This window comes from Dreissena polymorpha, unplaced genomic scaffold, assembly GCF_020536995.1.
Source record: "Dreissena polymorpha isolate Duluth1 unplaced genomic scaffold, UMN_Dpol_1.0 chrUn038, whole genome shotgun sequence".
In the NCBI taxonomy this organism is placed as follows: Eukaryota; Metazoa; Mollusca; class Bivalvia; order Myida; family Dreissenidae; genus Dreissena; species Dreissena polymorpha.
The window spans coordinates 179,059-198,352 of record NW_026273352.1 but is presented as its reverse complement, the minus strand read 5'-3'; the positions used below and the strand labels follow the sequence as shown (position 1 = coordinate 198,352).

The 19,294-nt window shown below is 32.8% G+C and overlaps 1 protein-coding gene and 1 long non-coding RNA gene across 2 annotated transcripts; one reads left to right on the top strand and one right to left on the bottom strand.

Annotated features, from left to right (window-relative positions):
* Positions 1-266: 266 nt before the first annotated feature.
* LOC127863795 (uncharacterized) lies at positions 267-2,245 on the bottom strand. The gene is made up of 3 exons (XR_008041186.1): positions 1,671-2,245; positions 1,189-1,308; positions 267-391 (listed from the first exon to the last, which is right to left on the bottom strand). It is a non-coding gene; the product is annotated as an uncharacterized LOC127863795 (long non-coding RNA).
* A 10,256-nt stretch (positions 2,246-12,501) lies between these two features.
* LOC127863796 (uncharacterized protein CXorf38 homolog) lies at positions 12,502-18,665 on the top strand. Its single transcript, XM_052403455.1, has 3 exons — positions 12,502-13,171; positions 13,849-14,007; positions 18,510-18,665. The coding sequence occupies exons 1-3, from the start codon at positions 12,641-12,643 to the stop codon at positions 18,663-18,665; spliced, it is 846 nt and encodes a 281-aa protein (XP_052259415.1). The 5' UTR covers positions 12,502-12,640.
* The last annotated feature ends 629 nt before the right edge of the window (positions 18,666-19,294 follow it).

Sequence of the window (19,294 nt, the reverse complement as noted above, 5' to 3'; positions counted from 1 at the left end):
AATAAAAAAAACACTTTTCTGCGCCTTGATTGATTTTTCGCAGGCGTTCGATAAAGTGTGGAGAGCTGGCCTCTGACATAAAGTACTAGGCACACAAATTAATGGCAACTTGTTCAGCGTCCTTTTAAATATGTACAGTAACATAAAATCATGTGCTTCCCTAAATGGAGAATTCTCCAAGTACTTTTTGTCAGAAATAGGAGGAAGACAAGGAGAGAATTTATCCCCAGTACTTTTCTCGCTTTTCTTAAATGACCTTCATTCATACCTGCATATAAATGGATCTGTTGGGGTTGAACTTATCAACCTAGATACTGCAATATAGTCGCTTAAGCTTCTGGTCCTATTGTATGCTGATGACACCGTCATTGTCTCAAGAAGTGCCTCTGACCTGCAAAACAGCCTTAACACGTTTCATAATTATTGCAAAAACGGGTACCTTAATATTAATATTGCAAAAACAAAAGTTATAATCTTCGGCGCTAGACAAACAAGAAACTTTAATTTTAAATGTGAAAATAACCCAATTGAAATAACAAAAACTTTTCACTATCTTGGCGTCACATTCTCTAGTAATGGATCTTTCTTAAACGCCCGTAAACATGTAAAAGAACAAGCCTCAAAAGCCATGCACCTTCTTTGGACTCGTGTTAACAATGGAAATCTAGCCATCGACATAGCATTTAAAATCTTTGATCATACTGTTCTACCCATTTTTACTTATAGCTCAGAAATATTTGGATATGAAAATTTAGAAATATTAGAACAGGTTCACAAAGATTTCATGAGAAAAATCACAAAAGCCCGTCGGACCACACCAATAACCTTTCGATATGGTGAACAAGAACGCTACCCTTTAAGCATTAATATTAAAATAAAAATGATCTCCTTTTGGAATAGACTCATTTCAGGCAAAGAAAGCAAAATATATTTACTAACTTACCAACATATGTTGTCACAACCAAATTTAAATTTCAAATGGTTGAATAAATTAAAGAAATCCTTACATCTGTTGGAAGACCAGACATCTGGCAAAACCAAACACAAATTACACAAAACAACATGCACATATAAATAAAACACACACTAATTGATCAGAGTAAGCAATCATGGAATGCTGAACTACAAATAAGCAACAAAGGGCGCATCTACAGCAGTTTTAAAAGAAACCATGAGTTTGAGCCTTACCTGATTAAAATTCATCCCGATGAGTCCCAAAGTATCTTTAAATTCCGTACTGCCAACCACCTCCTCCCTGTAGTAACTGGCCGCTATGAAGGCATCCCATTCCATGATCGCCTATGCAACCTATGTAACACACACGAAATAGCTACAGAAAAACACTATTTAATGACAAGCCCTTATTTTGATAACGAACGGCATCGATATTTAGGAAACCAAATAGAAAGGCATGCAACATTTAACGAAATCATGACGCCGTCATCAATAGTAGAAATGAAAGAGCTTTCAAAATTTAGCAGAATTACAATGAAGAAATTTATCAGGCATTAGACTATGGCATTGAGTTTTAATTCTTCGAAAAACAACAACAACAAAACGCCAATGCCTCCGAACTCACTTACTTTAATTATTCACAATGCAAGTTTATCGAACGCCTATAACTTTAAAGCATGCTATATTACTTACTCTCCAACTGTTAAATTGCGTACCTCAAGTCGCGGGTGATATCCAATTAATTGTGTACCGACATCTGTTAAAAACACGCGTCTGTCTAAACCGATAATATTCACACGAGGTGATCCATAACTTTTAACTGTACACAGGCTCAAACTAGGTCGCAAATACCCGTGTGTTAAATACAGCAGTAGTGCAGTGACGTCACCTGTGTTTTACTCTAGTCCGCTTATGAGGCTATTAAACGGAATGATCCGCATCGACTCTATAAACACTTACAATTATAATCTATGTAGACGTACCATACACCAGTAAATAAAACACTGTTATATATCACGTTAATTATTGTGTGATGTTTCTTCTCTGATGTACAATGAATAGCATTTATGTATGTATACTTACATTATCTATTGTTTAATTATTTCTAACATTATGTTGATGTATATTATCAATGACTATGACACTGCTTAAAATGCATGATATTGTGAATATGAATATTTTGATTATGATATCGTTTCATGTTGATGATGATGATGTATATGATTATTCTGTGCATGCATGATTCTTATGCGTATAATTATCATTATCATTATTATTATTATTATTATCATTACTATTATTAATATTATTATTATTATTATTATTATAATTATTATTATTTAATTACTATCACGAAATTATTGTTTAAGCACAAATACTATTATTGAAAACCAATGTTAATTTTTATCTCTCCCATTTTGCGAACTAAATTTAAAACTTACAAACAATCAATGAAACTGTTAAAACTGTTAAGTGATTCAAACTGCTTATATTAATATGACTTCCCCCTATACCAAAATGTCCCACACTTGAACCGGAAACAAAATATGTATTTTGTACTGTGTATATTATATGTTCCCCATGTTGTATCTATGTATACCTGGGAGTAATAAAGTATTGTTCTGTTCTGTTCTTCAAACGTAGGCAAATTGATTACAGAAATTCACTTTTATTTTCGCGCGATTTTCAGGAAATTCCCGGGAAGCACGTTTTTCGAGTGATTGAGTAAGACGCAATAAAACATTGATTTGGATCCTATTGCACTCAATCTAATTTAAACTCACTCGTCCATTGTTTGTTACAATTAAATCTGAACTTTGCCATATGAAACCGCTATCCCATAATGCACTGTTAATTTTACACGTCCGAAAAATCGCGTATGTTTGTGTTTATGAGATTTTTAAACAAATTTATCGAGACTTGGACCCCGTCATCTGCGTTATATTGGAGTTAGTGTATTAATTCTACTTTGCTAAATTCATTGACATTATTAAAAGTGACGTTTCAGACGAATAACTGTACTTAAATGGATCAAATATTTACGATGCAAAACTCTTGAAACTTGATTGAAAACTGACGAAATAGTTTGCTAACACTATTTGTAACCAATTATGTTCGCACCTTCTCTTATTTGCGCCGATAAAGGTAAGACAGTTTGGCTACGATAGTAATTGAAAAAGACCAATTGGCAATTGGCTTCACTGTTTCAAATACTCGTTAACGATTATTCGGTCCCACTAATCCGCTTATCATAATGATTTTTTTTATTCAATATAAAACATATAATGCAAACATGTGCATAAGCAAGAACAAAGTTATAACATGCAGCAATGATGATGTTAAACATATTATACAATATATGCTAATATTTGTATATTTTTTGACCTTGTGTTTTTTTAAATTTAAATGTTGTTTGTCTGTGGGTTTTTTGCTGTGTATGTTTGTGATAAATGTTTTTTTAATATATAATAATTAAACTTTATATGAGTTGCATACAGTGGGGTAGATAACCAACTGGACTACATTATGAACATCTAATGTGTTTCCATTTTTGTTCAAAAATGTTAAGTGTATCGTTGTTGAGGGCTATTTCTTTTTTAATTTGGATCTTTAGTTTTAAATAATTTATGAAACAGTTCAAAGTAGGTTTTTGTTTTTTACATTTCATGCTGAATATGAAATATTTCATTAATATTATAATGTGGTATTTTAAAAGTATTTACACCGAAACTGATATTTAAGAGAGACAGTTTTATTCTTAATTGTTGCTTCTCTAGAAAAGTTGTCAATTGATTCCATAGAGATTGAATATGTTTACACTCCCAGAATAGGTGTTCTATTGTTTCAATATGATCACTACACATATCACATAGATTAGTGTTGGATAGGTTGCACTTAAAAAGATATTTATTTGTAGCTATGATTATATGGGTATATTGAAAATTTCTCAATGTGCTATCTATAGTGGTTTTATACGGCATGATAAATATTTGTTTCCAATTAAATTCTTTTTCTCCAAGAAGGTTTTCCATTTAGTTTGAGCTTTGGAGATTTTGGCAGGGTTTTTAATTTGAAATGTGTAGAATATTTTGTTAGTTTTGTTTTGCTTTGCAGTTATGTTTTCTAGGAATGTTTTTTGAGTACATGGTGTGTTATTTGTATTGGTAGCAGCTTTAATATGTATGGGTATACTTTTGATAAATGTGTAGAACATCAGGAAATTACTTGTAGGTATTCCGTATATGTAGCATACGTTTTCAAAAGAATAGAAGTCGTTTATTCTGTAGTCGTACAATTGATCTACATATTTTATGTTTTGTTCAAACCAATGTTTGTAGAAAAACGTTTTATTGTTTGTAGTTATATCTTTATTGTTCCATAAAATAAGTTTACTGTTTATTTTGGTTTCTAAATTATGAGTAACTTTACACCATGCCGATAGAACATTCGATAGAAATATGTTTTAGGTTGAAATTTCAACTAAAATATTATTGTCAATGTTACATTCAAAAAGTAAGGAGTCACCATATTTTTTTAAGATTTTCTGGTAGAATAATTTCCACTAACTCATATTGGTATTATCTAGGTATCTTTTAACCCAGCCGCATTTGATTGCATTCACGAATGAGTCAATGTCCGTAAATTTGATACCTCCATTTTCTACAGATTGAATTAACTGATTGCGTTTAATTTTATCAGGTTTACCGTCCCATATAAAATTGAATATTTCTGATTTTATATCTTCAATAATATAATTTGGAGGGTTTGGGAGAACTGTTAGTGTGTAAATTAATTTAGGGAGCGCAAACGTTTTCAACACGGTGTTTTTTCCGATTAGTGTTAGTTTACGATGCTGCCATGATTTTAAACAATTTTTAAATTTTTGTAATTTAAGCAATATGTTTTTTACAATTGTTTCATTTTCATTGTTTGTAAAGGTTATTCCTAACGTTGTTGCTTCATCTGATGTCCAATTAAATTTCATTTCTTTTTTAAGATGGATATTACTTTGTTTGAATTTACCTACTCGTAGCCCAGTGCATTTACTTTTGTTTAGTTTAAGACCCGATGTCGTTCCGAAAAGGGTTAGCGACTCTATTAGGTTATGGAATGAGTCACTATTGTCATTAAAGATATAAGTTGCATCATCAGCAAAAAGGGACTGTTTAATTTCGTCGTCAGGTTCTAATGATATGTCTTTTATATGTTTATTTGATTGGATGTGATGTGATAGATACTCGATGCATATAATAAATAGCGATGATGAGAGTGGACATCCTTGTCTTACCCCTCGTTCGATGTTAAAACTGTTTGAGAAGAAGCCATTTGTTAATGATTATACTGTTAATATCGGTGTAGAACAGTTTGACCCATTGAATGAGACTTTCACCAAAGTTCATATTTTCTAGGCAAGAGAACATAAATGAATGATCGAGTGAATCGAATGCCTTTTCAAAGTCTGCAAAGAATATTAGACCAGAATTATTTGAATTGTTAAAATAGTTTATGCATTCTTGTATAAGACGAACGTTTTCACCAATGTAACGTCCTTTTCTGAAACCAGATTCAGATCTTGAAATGATTGATGGTAATATTTTTTTAATTCTGTTGGCTATACTTTTAGTTGCTTCTTTATAATCGTTGTTCAATAAGCTAATTGGGCGCCAGTTTTGACAAGGATTCCATTTTTTTCCGGGTTTTGGAATGAAGGATGTTATACTTTGTTTTTGAAGCGGGCTTAAACTCCCGCTGTTAAATGAATAATTTAGTGAATTAGTTAAATTTGTTTTAATATCGTTTCAGAATATTTTTTAAAACTCGATAGTGATGCCATCAGATCCCGGGCTTTTATTATTTTGCATTTCTTTAACAGCTAATCCACATTCATATTCAGTCAGTAATCCGTTGCATAGTTGTTTTTCCTCTTCATTTAAAGATTAATCAATTACAAGTGACTAAAAGCATCAGGATAAGGAATGATTTTCGCGATCATTAATCAAGCAAATATTTAACAGTGTTATAGTGTAGGTTGCTCTCGAAACAATTATCAGGCGTTTAATATTGTGTTTTCAAAGTAAACTCTTTTTAAGAAAAAGCTATTTTTAACAAATATCAATATAGATATGGTATGTATTGTATATATGAGTAAATACATCTCGCAGTTAAACATCGTTCTGTAATAATATAGGCGACAGGTGGCTACGCCGCTGCGCTATTTACATACGGGTCATTGCGACCTCGTTTGAGACAGCGTGCAGTTAGAATTGTACATTGCCTCGTGTGCAGATTATCGGTTATGGCAGGCGCGTGTGTTTTACAGAGTTCAAGTGCTAAGTTTATTGGATACTGCTCGAGAAATTAAGGTAGGGCATTTTACAGTTGAAAAGTAAATGCTTTTTTTTTTTTTTTTTATTCAATATTATACATACAATGTATACATGTATATGATCATACAACATAGTGATTGTACAAAGCAATAAAGTTCAGACATGTTATACAAGATATGCTAATATATATAAAAAAAAATTAGAGAGAAAAGAAAAAAAACAGTAGAGGAATAGTTATGAAAATGATGAGTTGTATAAAGTCGGAAGAAAGCATATTGGACTTGTGTGTCTTGTTGTATATTCATAATGATCTTGTATGATTGAAAAATTGAAATAAAGAAATAAACAAAACTATTTTAGAAAGATAAACTAACATAAGAGTGAAATGTATATAACTGGACAAAACATTATGAGAATTTAATCTGATTCCATTTTTGTTCAAAGATTTGTAATGTGTCGTTACTGAGGGCTATTTCTTTCTCAATCTGGATTTTTAGTTTAAGACTATGGACAAAACAATTAAAATTTGGTACTTGTTTTTTGTACTTCATGTTAAAGATAAAATATTTCATCAATATAAGAATAAAATTCACTATATTATTATAGTCTATTGATTTCAATGAGTTAATTCCGAAACTTACATTTAAAGTAAATGCTATTACAAAGTACATACATAAGGGTTATAGATGTTCGTTAGAAGTGAATTGTTAAAAAGCAAAGTAAGTGAGAGTTGATGCATTGGCGTTTGTTGTTGTTGTTTAAGAAATAATTGTTCAACGAGCTTAGTCATTTATTGGTTTTGTCATGTCATATTGTGTAACCAATAAACATTAACTTCGCATTCGTTTCGAAATCCATGGTTGTAGAGGTATAGTTTATCATAGTTATATTAATACAATGTTGTAGTGAATGAATACTCAAATGTAACGAACTGCGTGAGTACATTGTTATTATTTGATGTTTCTAATAGTTAGCATATTAAAATAAAATTGTACATCCTCATCATCATCATCATCATCATCATCATCACCATCATCATCATCACCATCATCATCATCACCATCATCATCATCTTCTTCTTTTTCTTCTTCTTCTTCTTTTGACATCATCAGCATCATTATGATCTTCTTCTTTCTCTTCTTCTTCTTTTTCTTCTTCTTCTTCTTCTTCTTCTTCTTCTTCTTTTTCTTATTCTTATTTTAATTCTTATGATTCTTATTCTGATGATTCGTATGATAATAATTATTATTATTTTGTTATTATTATTATTATTATTATTATCATTATTATTATTATTACTGAAGGCTTATAGTTGTTTTATGCGCGTTCAGAATTTCATATAGTGTACAATAATTTAGTGGCACATAAAAAACACACTTAAAATCACTTCATTGATATTTTGAACATTTCAATAGATGTTATGGTATGTTCAATTAAGACTCAAAATTTGGCTGAAAAGAATTCAATGGAGAGACGAGTCACATCGATTATAAGGCGTATTATCACTCCATCTTTCTGTGCTTGGGTTCGCACTGGTACGATCAAATTCCACGTTGCTTTGTGTGAAACAGCTACAGTCGATGGGTGCAAGCGGATTTTAGTGAGTAACGGATAGGTTTAACGTTTTTTGCAAAATACTTTTATTGATGTTAAGATTTATAGTTTTCTATGAATTGAATACAAAAAGCCTATCATTGTTAAGTCGATTAATGTTTTTGTTGACGTGTATCAATGTTTACAACTGTTTCTTTTTTCGAAAGCAAAACAGGGTCACGTTATGCACGCACCGTTTTTGTGACGACAGAAAAAGTGCAGACGAATGGTTTCTTGAATTTTGCAGATTTTGTTTGGTCAACATAATGTTCATTGATGTAATATTTTAGTATTATGTGTCCTTTACAAACGTAAGAATGCTCAGAAACCAAATTGATACGTACCATATAAAATAAACATTAAAGCTGCAACTCGGGATATGGTCAATAACGGACATGTGGTGACCCATATTCAGGAAGGTGGGGATTGTCTAAAAAAAAATAAACTCAATTGAAATGTTCAATACACATGTGGTTGGCGTGTGGCTATGATATTAATTAGTGAAAACATCATTTTATATGAAAAATAATCAATTCATAACGAAAAATCGATTTCTATATATAACAAGGAATTCAGCTCAAAATGACCCGAATGTAGGGTGCATCGCTTTGAACAGCCATTACTTCATTAATTGTGCAGCAATTTCCGTGAACTTGGTCTTATTAAACGCAGAAATGGATTTCCTTTCTGGAAATGTACATACATTGTTATTATGTTTTACAGATGCTGTGTCAAATTTCAAGAAATAACACGATACACATGTAATCCGATAAAGACCTAATCGATCCGGCAATGGCTGAATCAGTGTACCATGATATTCGCGCTGCAATCAAATAATATTTTTTCGGAAATTTAAAACCGCTGGCATGTTTCAATGGGAAAGACATGTATCTATCTAGGTTTAATGGTTTAATTACTAAATGCATGGTGTTTACGTTGAAATGAGACTCGAAGTCCTTAGCTATCCGTTATACACCAATTGACTGTATCATGATACACTCTTGATTGCCTTATGATCGCTGACAATTATTTTCAAGTGCTATTGAAAATGGCCGAGTTATTTAAAAGCGATATACATTTAATAACATCTCAATCTCAATGCCTGGCTAAGCCTTTATTTGTCAGTCAGCATTCCGCTGAAACATGATTGGCATGCATGTGCCCCGACCCGGGATCGAACCCGGGACCTCTGGATTGCAACGCAAGCGCCTTATCAATTGAGCTACGGAGGCACAGTCTAAAGCTCTATTTCTCGAACAACAGTTACATACGCGAATTAAGATAAAATAATTATTAAATATAGATTCAGACATGTACAAAGTCTCAAAAGTGTTTTTAAGACAGATCACAGTATATGTCAAACACGTGGTAAACAACAAGAGCATTCCTCAATATTGAAAATGTGATGCATCATTTAAAATCCCATATTTTATCATCACTATTTCACAATATTGTGCTGGTCCTTTTTCCTGTTTGTATACGCAATTAATCAGCATTATGAATGGATTTTTTTTTAAACCGCTATGATTATGCTGAATGTTGGTCTATTTTTTAAAGGATGTTTTTGTTTCCTTGTTAGTATTGAACAGTTAGACAGTCAAATCAAACCCAGTCTAGGGACAATGTTTATGACTTAAGCTTCAGAAAACTTGGTAAGAATATTAATCTTGACAATATTCAGGCCAAGTTTGAATCTGGGACAGATGCGTCTGAAAATTAGATCACCTGGTAAAATACATGTATTTATAAAACCAACTTGTTACCACTCTAGGGAAACGAATGAATCTTGATAAAATTTGATCAGAATGGTCCTTAAAAAGCATTATTATTAAACACTGTATTATTTTTTAAGACTGGCTAAAATCTGTACAGAAAAGATTATCTTATAATCTATTTTGGACAAAGGACTTGTATTTTTACATGTTTCAAAATTAATTTAAGCAACATGTAACTATGATTTCGTTCAATTACTCCACGAAAATACAAAGTTAAGACATGGACATGCATATGTCATCTGAGGTTCATGACACCATGTTGTAAGTAAGTATTTGTTTGGACATCAATTAATCATAACGTTATAGTCGGCGAGCGCTGAATAAAAGGGAAATTTAACATCTGGCAAAAAATGCTTAAACGGAGAGTGTCACTTTCGGTGCGAACAAATAAAGTATGACAATAACAGTAGTAACGAACATTTATTAAATGTGTAACAATGCATTCATCTTGATGTGTTTTTAAACATTAACGTAAATTTATTCTGAAACAAGGCCGATGTCTGATTCTTTTTCTTCTTGAATAATCGTTCGCGAGCATATGCCATCTAAAAAATCTGTGTGGTTACCCCATAAGAACTGAGCAAGTACATTGTGTTTAATACCAAGTTAATGTTTTATTTTTTGTCTTGGTTGAAAACATGCACGCCGATTTCTTTACATAGACGTTTATTAAACGAATAATAATCTTTATACATTTTTCGTTATCTCTTAAAAAAGTTTGCTATTAAAAATCATATTTAAGGTCAGATTTCAAGTCCTTTTTTTTAGAGAATGTTATTAAAGCTCGGATTGTAAGCTCTTTTAGGAACAAAATATAAAAGGTCCGATTGCAAGCTCGTTTAAATAAATAAAAAAAGAAGATTATCATGCATATTTTGAAAATCGTTATTAAATCGTACAAACTCGATACCTTCATACACTTGGGGACTTTTTAAACGCATCACGTATTGAAATCAATATAGCCTCCTTATTTTAAAACAGATTTTGTGGAAATTTGGACTGAGATTCATTCAACACATATCTAATAATTCATGTAAATTTAATTGAAATTGATCAACATTAAAATATCAAACATACCAATTAACAAAATCACTGCAAACGTTAAAGTCTCAAAATCGCACAACGTAAAATAATTATGTGAAGAGTGCCACGAAATAACAAACATGTCTTAATGGCCGACTGGCTTGCAACAGGTTGATCCTGAATATTCATACGAGCCATATTTTTTAATTAATGTTATGGTTTCCTGGTGTGAAACCACCGAGAAGGATACAATTGAAATTAAATTGGATAGCGTTGCGCTACACTTGGTGACTTTTCTAACGCAACATTTTTCAAACTTAAATATCTAAATAATGAGTTAATATTTTGGTTTAAAATTGTATGTGTGATCATTTGACTACACTATGTACAATCATACGATAAAATGATTCATCCGTGACGATCGGACGCTTTAGCAAGTGGGAAAGGTATCTTGCAAAATGCCGATTGCGCGGTTGCTCTCCTGAATTGTATACGATAAATATTGATTTTTCATGTTTTTCACATAAATCAACCCACCTCAAATGAAGAAATTGAAAATAATTTAGAATCGTATCTCGTTTCACCATTTCCACGTGTTAAAAGATGAAACTACACATACCCTACGAGCAAAAAAGCATAATACAGTCAAATGATCACATGTGCAAAATTACATCAAAATCTAAACACATTACTGAGATATTCAAGTTTGAAAAGTGTTGCGTTAGAAAAGTCTCCAAGTGTAGTGTAAACCTTTTTCAAATGGTTTAGACTTCCACCATGGGAATGTGTGAGAGAGTGTGAGAACATAAACGTCGAACGACATTTGTGCATGTTGTACTATGCTATAAAAAACAAATTTGAAAATGCTAGATTTGGACTAACGCATGCCAGGATGAAGTTCATGTCCAACTTTACAAGTTATATCGAACGTTGTACTCCGTTAACGGGCAACGACTACATGTTCAATGACGCACTAAATCCCCCCGTCGTCTGTTTTCGAAATCATCGTGTTTACAATGTCTTTATTTCCAGGCTGCTTTGTGTTTTCCAACGTGCACGTTACTTATCTTTATAGATTGTTAAATCCCAAATTTGAACTTTGATCTTTTGTCAGCCTTTATAATTCGCAGTTTTAAACTGTTGAAATACATTTTAGTACTGGTGTTTTCATACTAGCAATTAAACTAAGTTTTACAATACAACTTATACAAGTACTCACACACATTTTGAGATTTAAACGTTGACGTAAAATAATGACGTTAACATTTACCGACTGGCATTTCATTTTTCACAAAATTACTGGACTAAAAAATGTGTTTTATTAATATTTAATATGAGCAATTATGTATTTGTACAAAAGCAAACTCAGACTTATGGAACATACAACTAGCAACTGTTTCAATTGTGAAAATCATCGTTCAAACACAAATATCCGCAAACTTGAAATTAACCTTCAACTCCAAGTTCCGTTGCATTTGGTGCATCCTTCAAATCATTTTTGTATTTTTCTTGTTTTGAAATACCAAAACAAAGGTTTCTTATTTATCGATTAGTCTCAAACCAGTATGGTGTTCTGAGAATCGCAAATGAAGATGTTTTATTATATGTGATATAAAAGATGCACATCTAAGCGACATAATCCTACTGTCATTAATATAGGATTTCGTAGGAGATAAGCTTATATTTATACAGTCGGCCAATATATGTTAATAAATAGATAAAATGTATGCTTATGAATCTATAACATATGTATAAACACTTAGTGTTCGACGGGTTTGATCAAAACCTATTTCGTGAGTTTTGTACATGAACTTATTGTTTGCAGATGACCAATGAAAACCACTGAAAAGAGAATATAATCGGAGTCAATTTTGAACATCGGAATCTGACGTATAAGGGAAATGATGTCGTGTTTATACATGTCCATCATCGTACGCTCAACTGAACGGTTCATGTTATTATAGCAGGATGGCCGCCAAGAACAACCTGTTCACCGACAAGGAGACTATAAATTGGTTCAAGGCGTCCAAAGCACTCAATGTGGCGAAGCAAGGACTTACTGACTTTCTTGACAAACAATTACAGAATGTACACGCCGCTCTTGGTAAATGTTGTGGAAACTGCCCGATCGAAACACTCATACCATGTCCCACAAACCCATATTGTAACAAGAGGAAACGAAATTATTGTCCTTTTCACAAATCACAGAAACCACAGCCATGTCCAACATGTGATCACGTAAAACAGAATATCATATTACAGCACAGATACAGGGGGCCGTCCTGGAGAAACACTCGTGCGGAAAACTGGGCACAAGACTATTGGGAAATAGGAAAATGCTTCCTCCCTCCAGACGGATATAGCCATGTTTGCTCGGTCCAGGAATCAGACTTCAATGGCGTGATAAGCATTATGTTGAATTGCCTACACTTCCAGACATGTCTCTCTTCATCATGTCTATCACCTCCACCGCCTGATAAACAATGTCCACTAGAAAAGGTTATGCAATTTAAAATCAAGAGTTTAATGCATATACAGTATTGTGTCTCTTTCGTTCACTTATAACTGAATGTAATAACGAAAATCACGGAGACATTGACACAGTTTTTGGAATATTTCATGTCATCAATTTATATCATATGACTTTCTTAATAGTGCAAACACGCTTACATTGGTATTTCATGTATTTGTAAATTACACCGAGTATAAACGATCTTCATTTCAACAGATAAAACTGTGATGATTCAAAAATAAGAATAAAAATTAGGTAGAAGTAGTAGCAGGAAACAAATTAAATAAAAGTTGTTATTTTCAATCTCACATAATTTCTGCTGTGCAGTAGAAAACTCCTTCATGTTCACACGGTAAGTCCTATATTGAAATCCGTATAAGCCTTCTTAAATTCGGTTATACAACACATAGACGCACTTTTGATTCTACAACAAATACAAGTGAACGTTACGGTTTAAAAATGTATATGAAGTAATTATGTTTGATTGATGTTACATTACAAGATATTTAATTAATTCTTACTTATTATTTAATATTCCTCGGGCATATTAATATGTTTATTAAGATTGCGAAAATAAAATGCTGACATTTAAATCGTGTATACTAAAACTTCCGTATTGGATAAACATACAACTTGCTCATTTACCATGATATATTGTTCTTAGGTCCGTCAGATCGGCCGAGATATACGTCACACATCCGACAACAAGGTTACAGATGCTGACCTACAGGACTATTTCCAGACCCTATCCACGCTACTGGCTGATCCAAACTGCTTACAACATGATCCCTCAGCAACCATTGCATGCACGAGACTTAGAGATGTAAGTCTAAGGGACCCGTTTACATTTACAAATTCAAATCAGTTTGTGACATCTTTTAAAATTACAAAAATAACGCACAATAACAAAATAACTTATTATAAATGATCAAAATAACATTAACGCCAAATAAATGTTTTGTGAAATAAGGTGATTTCCCCACAACGTGGACGGTATTAATCATTACACTCGTTCGTTCGTTCGTACGTTCTTTGAAACATAATTCCATCACGAAGATTTTGATTGAACTGGTGATTTCGCATAAATATTCACCCTCTTGTCTATGTTTAAACTTTAAAATATATAACCCCCAAAATGAGTGTACTTTGTTCTCTTAAACTAATGAACGATATTGCTCACGATTTCACAGCTTATTGCCTTTCCTGTGTAAGTAATCTTAAAGGACGTCATCGTAGCTGCTTTGTACTTATTGGAGTGACACATTTAAGGGCGCAAGTTGCAAGATGTAGACGCGCAAGATTTTCAAAAACAAAATATGTGTTTTCTGTCCAAAAAGGTGGAGAAAGCTTTGTGGTTAGGAAACGGAAGCGACGAGCCACCTAATCTGATCATTATTCAGATGTATTCATTTATATTATTATTATATTTAACTATTGATAAACATATTTACTTTCACATTTGTATCCGGACACGGATTCATTAATTAAAATATGAACATATACATTGTATACAAATAGAGTAGTGTGCTGACAGACGGTGGCAGCCTTGTGGAGGGTTAATTTATTTCATGTTTTGCGTTGAATGAGTGTAGAATACAAATAAAGTATCAAACGTTATCATTTCACTGAAGCTAGAATGATATCATACTATTTGATAATTTCATTCTGGCTTGAATTTTTCGACTATATTATACAATAGGAACAAAGATGGGCCAAATTAATACATATTTTACAATGACCATAACATCATTATCCAGGGGACGATCTTGTATACCGTAAACAAAAACCTTTAGACTTAACAAAGATATACAGTGACCTAGCAGAATTTGAGAGAAGGGTGCGTCTTGCATAGTATTTCGATAATGATGAAAATCAAGAAAGAGAAGATGAAATAAAAGAGTATTGGAGAAAGCCATTGGAGAAAGCCATTGGAGAAAGCCATTTTACTAAAAAATATGAGAAAAGTGGCCGGACGCTTATATAGACGTATTAAAGATTTAAAGTATGGCATACAAAACGGACAGTCAAATATCGCTATTTAAGAAAAACCGGCATTACACACCTAACTTAATAACCGTCATATGTAGGAAAACGAAAGAATGCATTTAAAGACAACGAATCATATAAACAACTGATATCCATTATGAAGGAAACAGAATTGTCATAAAAATACACAAGAAAGGCAACCCATATAGAACAATATTCTTGAACGAGATTTCTTGTATGGAAACAAGTACTGAAACAATAGTAGTAGTAGCAGAAAATGAGTTAGCATCACATGTATTAAGTAGAGACCCCAATATACATCAAAGGCACACAGATGCTTGGAAATGCTTAAGAAAGACAAGTTGCTGAACCATTACCAGAAGGAACTATTGTGTACTGTTTTATGTTATGACAAATCCAAAAAAAGAGAGACAATGTTAATGCAGATAACAGCTTGTTCAGACCATCAACACAGAAGCAATAATGGAAATGATACAAACAAATTATCGGTCTATATTTTGATTGAATTTTAATGACAATACTACAGACAACGAGAGGCAGTAGCTAGAAGATAAAAACGTAAAATCGTTGTAGTTGTTGCGTGCTGTTACATGAGCAAAGTGAATGAAATATTATTATTACCGATATTATAAAAGTGATTCATAGATGATTATTTTGCACTATGGACGCATCGAAGAAATGTTTTTACACATTTTTTTAAATTTGAAAACAAAATATATGAACACATTAAAGTAGAAGACACAAAAAATCCACGATAAGCTTGTAAAAAAGAAACTTATTATTACGTTTAACCAACTGGTAAGCCAACTGGTAAACATCAATATTTCCCATATTGGGTCATCGAACATTTGTCAAGACATATTTTTTTATGGACTTTGAGCATGATTAAAAAATATGTTCTGACTAAAGAAAACACATCAAACTCCCAAAAAGACGTAAGCATACTTGCACAAAAAGAGGATATCCAAGTAATTTCATAGAACATGAATATTCCCGAATGGATGTTTAAAAAAAAGAGGAGACCTACTTCAGAAGAAAAAAGTAAATCAGGCAACAACAGAGTACCTATTTCAACGTTCTCTCAAATATCCACGCAATAATTCGAAAACTTACAAACAAGCTAAAAGCGGGTATATACGATTTTGTCAAATATTTATGAATTTATATAAAATGTGTAAAAAACTTATTTTATATATATTTCAATATAAATTAAAATAAAAGTTAAGAAGAACATGTGTCGAAAAATGCGAAATAAGTTAGATATTTAATTCTGAAATTGAAAACGGCTGTACAGCCGAATTTGCCAGCATGTATATCATACATGTACGATGTGCATCTAAACTTACGAGGGGTGTTCCAGAAGTTCGTGGATTTTCGCTATAACTTTCATTTGGTAACATAAATGGACAAACAAATAGCATGTTAAGAATATTTCGTCCTTTCCAAACCTACTCTCCAAATATCATGGAAATACATAAAACAATAAATATATATCAGAGATTTAAACATGTGCACAATGCGCACACCGACGCACGTGTAACGTTTCTGTTCAACATGAATGACGTTATGAAGTAAACAACTGTCAAATCTTTTCCACATGATCAACTCCAACGCGAATGCACTTTATGTGTCGGGAAATCCACTTGTCAAAAGTGTTTCTATACCAGTAGCGTCAAAAGACGACAAGATTCGCTTTGCTGCAACTGTAAGTTCCTGTTTACTTGCAAAGCGAATACCGCGCAACTGTGATTTAACTTCCGGGAAGACGCGGAAGTCCATAGGGGCCAAATCCGGGCTGTAAGGAGGACTTAGGCGCTGTAACGTGAAATTTGCCGTAAATTCTGTTTATCAACGACATTTTAACCAAATTTAAATTCGCGTAACGCTCATACTTATAATAAAATACACGCGTGCGCCGCATGTCGTTACTGCAGGTCTCTATGGCAACGCGTTTCAAACGCACTTTATGGAATTCATGCATTTTTAGCTTATATATAAAGTCCGTGATAATTGGTTTGTATAATATGTAAATTTCATTGACTTTTACCAGCAAACTTATAAGTTATAGCGAAAATCCACGAACTTCTGAAACACCCCTCGTAGTTTAACGGTTTATAATACAAAGACGAATGCTTCGGTTATTGTAGGAAAATATGTACGTCACTATCGGCTCGGGGCGCTAATTTGTCTTTGCTGCATTTTATGAAATTCGGCTTTAATGTATAATTGTTCTTGCCTATTTTGTGTTATTGTAACATATTTTATCAATATATTACAATTAAACACATATAAAAAATCGTATATACCCGCTTTAACAAATTGGACTGATTCCAAGATTTTTCAATAGTTGTGTTCAGACGTGAAAACAATATTTTTCAATTTTCAACAAATACTAGATCATGCAAAAATGCATTGTTTGTGGAATGTTAAAAATGTTTCCATATCAAACCCATAATCAAAATGCCAAATTACGTGACAAAACAAAACTTAAACATTTACCACATGGTGCATAGAATAGTTTGCAACGATTGCAAGAAGATTTGGCAGGTATCGGAGTCCAGCAAAACATTAAAAGAACGGGCCAAGGAGCATGCGAATGACGTGCGACTACGGAGAGATAAACCCATTTAGGAACAACTCAATATGCGAGACCACTTAAGGCATCAGAGTTAGCGCAAATGCGTGACAGTTCCCACTAGTATTGACTAATTAAGGAGTTATATTGGATTCAAGAGTTTAAATCAGTTAAAAACATTGACTTTATTTTTTCTAGCATGGGGTGTTAAAACATGCAAACATGTAGTCCAAGGATTGGTTTCGTAATTTTGCTAAAGGCGCAATGCCGAAATGTTTTCAAAGCAGTGTTCCCGTAAATTTGATAAACGTTTTGATGCTCGAACGATAATAAAGGGGGTATTATAAAAGGATTCAATATTTTCACTTAACTCACTGAAGGTCCTTTCTGTAATATGTGATGGTATCGTATATGTGAGGTTACAATTTACAAAATCGTATGACGCTCAATCATATCTTTCGCATTTGATAAATTCACTGTGCATTAGCAAGACATTAACAGTTTATTTTAAATAAATTGTGTTTCATTTCGTTGTTTCCTTTTCATTTTGAGTCATATTAAAGATTCATTTATTTATTCTCGTGGCTCCGAAACTTTCGAAAACAATATATAAACACTCATGAAATGCTAAAACGACTTCGCACGGAAACAAGTATTCATCTAGCAGTATTCTGTACAATATGATTGGGCATATTAACATATTTGGTTTGGTCTAACGCAACTAAATAATCTTTCGGATTTAGATTCAGTTGCAGAATGATCACATGTCCATCGAAGAATTGGAAGAATACGAACGAGGCAAAGCAGGTAAGTTAAACAGGTTTGTTTCCTTATACATGTACTTATTATTATCGCAAAACGAAAGCGAACCCTATTTGGAAACAAATATGGACACGTGATCCATATATTTCATATATACAAAGACGTGTACAGTTACAATTAATCCCCAAGGAGTTGTCTTTAGCTACACTTCTTACCTGCTCATCAACCTTAAGGTCTTGGTAGGGCGTGTTTTTATGCCCCTGAAGGTGGGCATATAGTGATCGCATGTCCGTCCGTCTGTCTGTCTGTCCGTCAGTCTGTCTGTCTGTCTGTCTGTCTGTCTGTCCGTCACACTTTGCGTTCAGGTTTCGAAAAATGCTCATAACTTCTATGTCGCTTAGGATGTAACCTTCATATCTGGTATGCAAATGTTTATGGAAAAGGCCTTTTCATACGCACACAAATTGTGACCCCTTTGACCTTGACCTTGAACTAAGGGTCCGCGTTTAGGTTTCGAAATCTGCGTTTAGGTTTCGAAAAAGCGTTTTCTGGGGCATATGTCACGATATGGTGACAGCTCTTGTTTTGTTAAAAAATCCATATGTGTATGTAACTTTCGATTGTTTTACTTTGAATTTCACATACGTTTTATGCTAGGTCACTAAAAAGGCTCATAACTCTGGCCTGCAATAAAACATAAATATAACAATTTAAAGTTTATATGGTATATGGAATACTTATTAATATTAGTTGAAATTTTTAAATA

Excerpts from the sequence above, each read along its gene's own strand:
- LOC127863796 (XM_052403455.1), top strand. The coding sequence starts at position 12,641 with ATGGCCGCCAAGAACAACCTGTTCACCGACAAGGAGACTATAAATTGG. Across the intron at positions 13,172-13,848 it reads AACAATGTCCACTAGAAAAG|GTCCGTCAGATCGGCCGAGA; the intron begins GTTATGCAATTT and ends TATTGTTCTTAG. Across the intron at positions 14,008-18,509 it reads CATGCACGAGACTTAGAGAT|ATTCAGTTGCAGAATGATCA; the intron begins GTAAGTCTAAGG and ends TTTCGGATTTAG.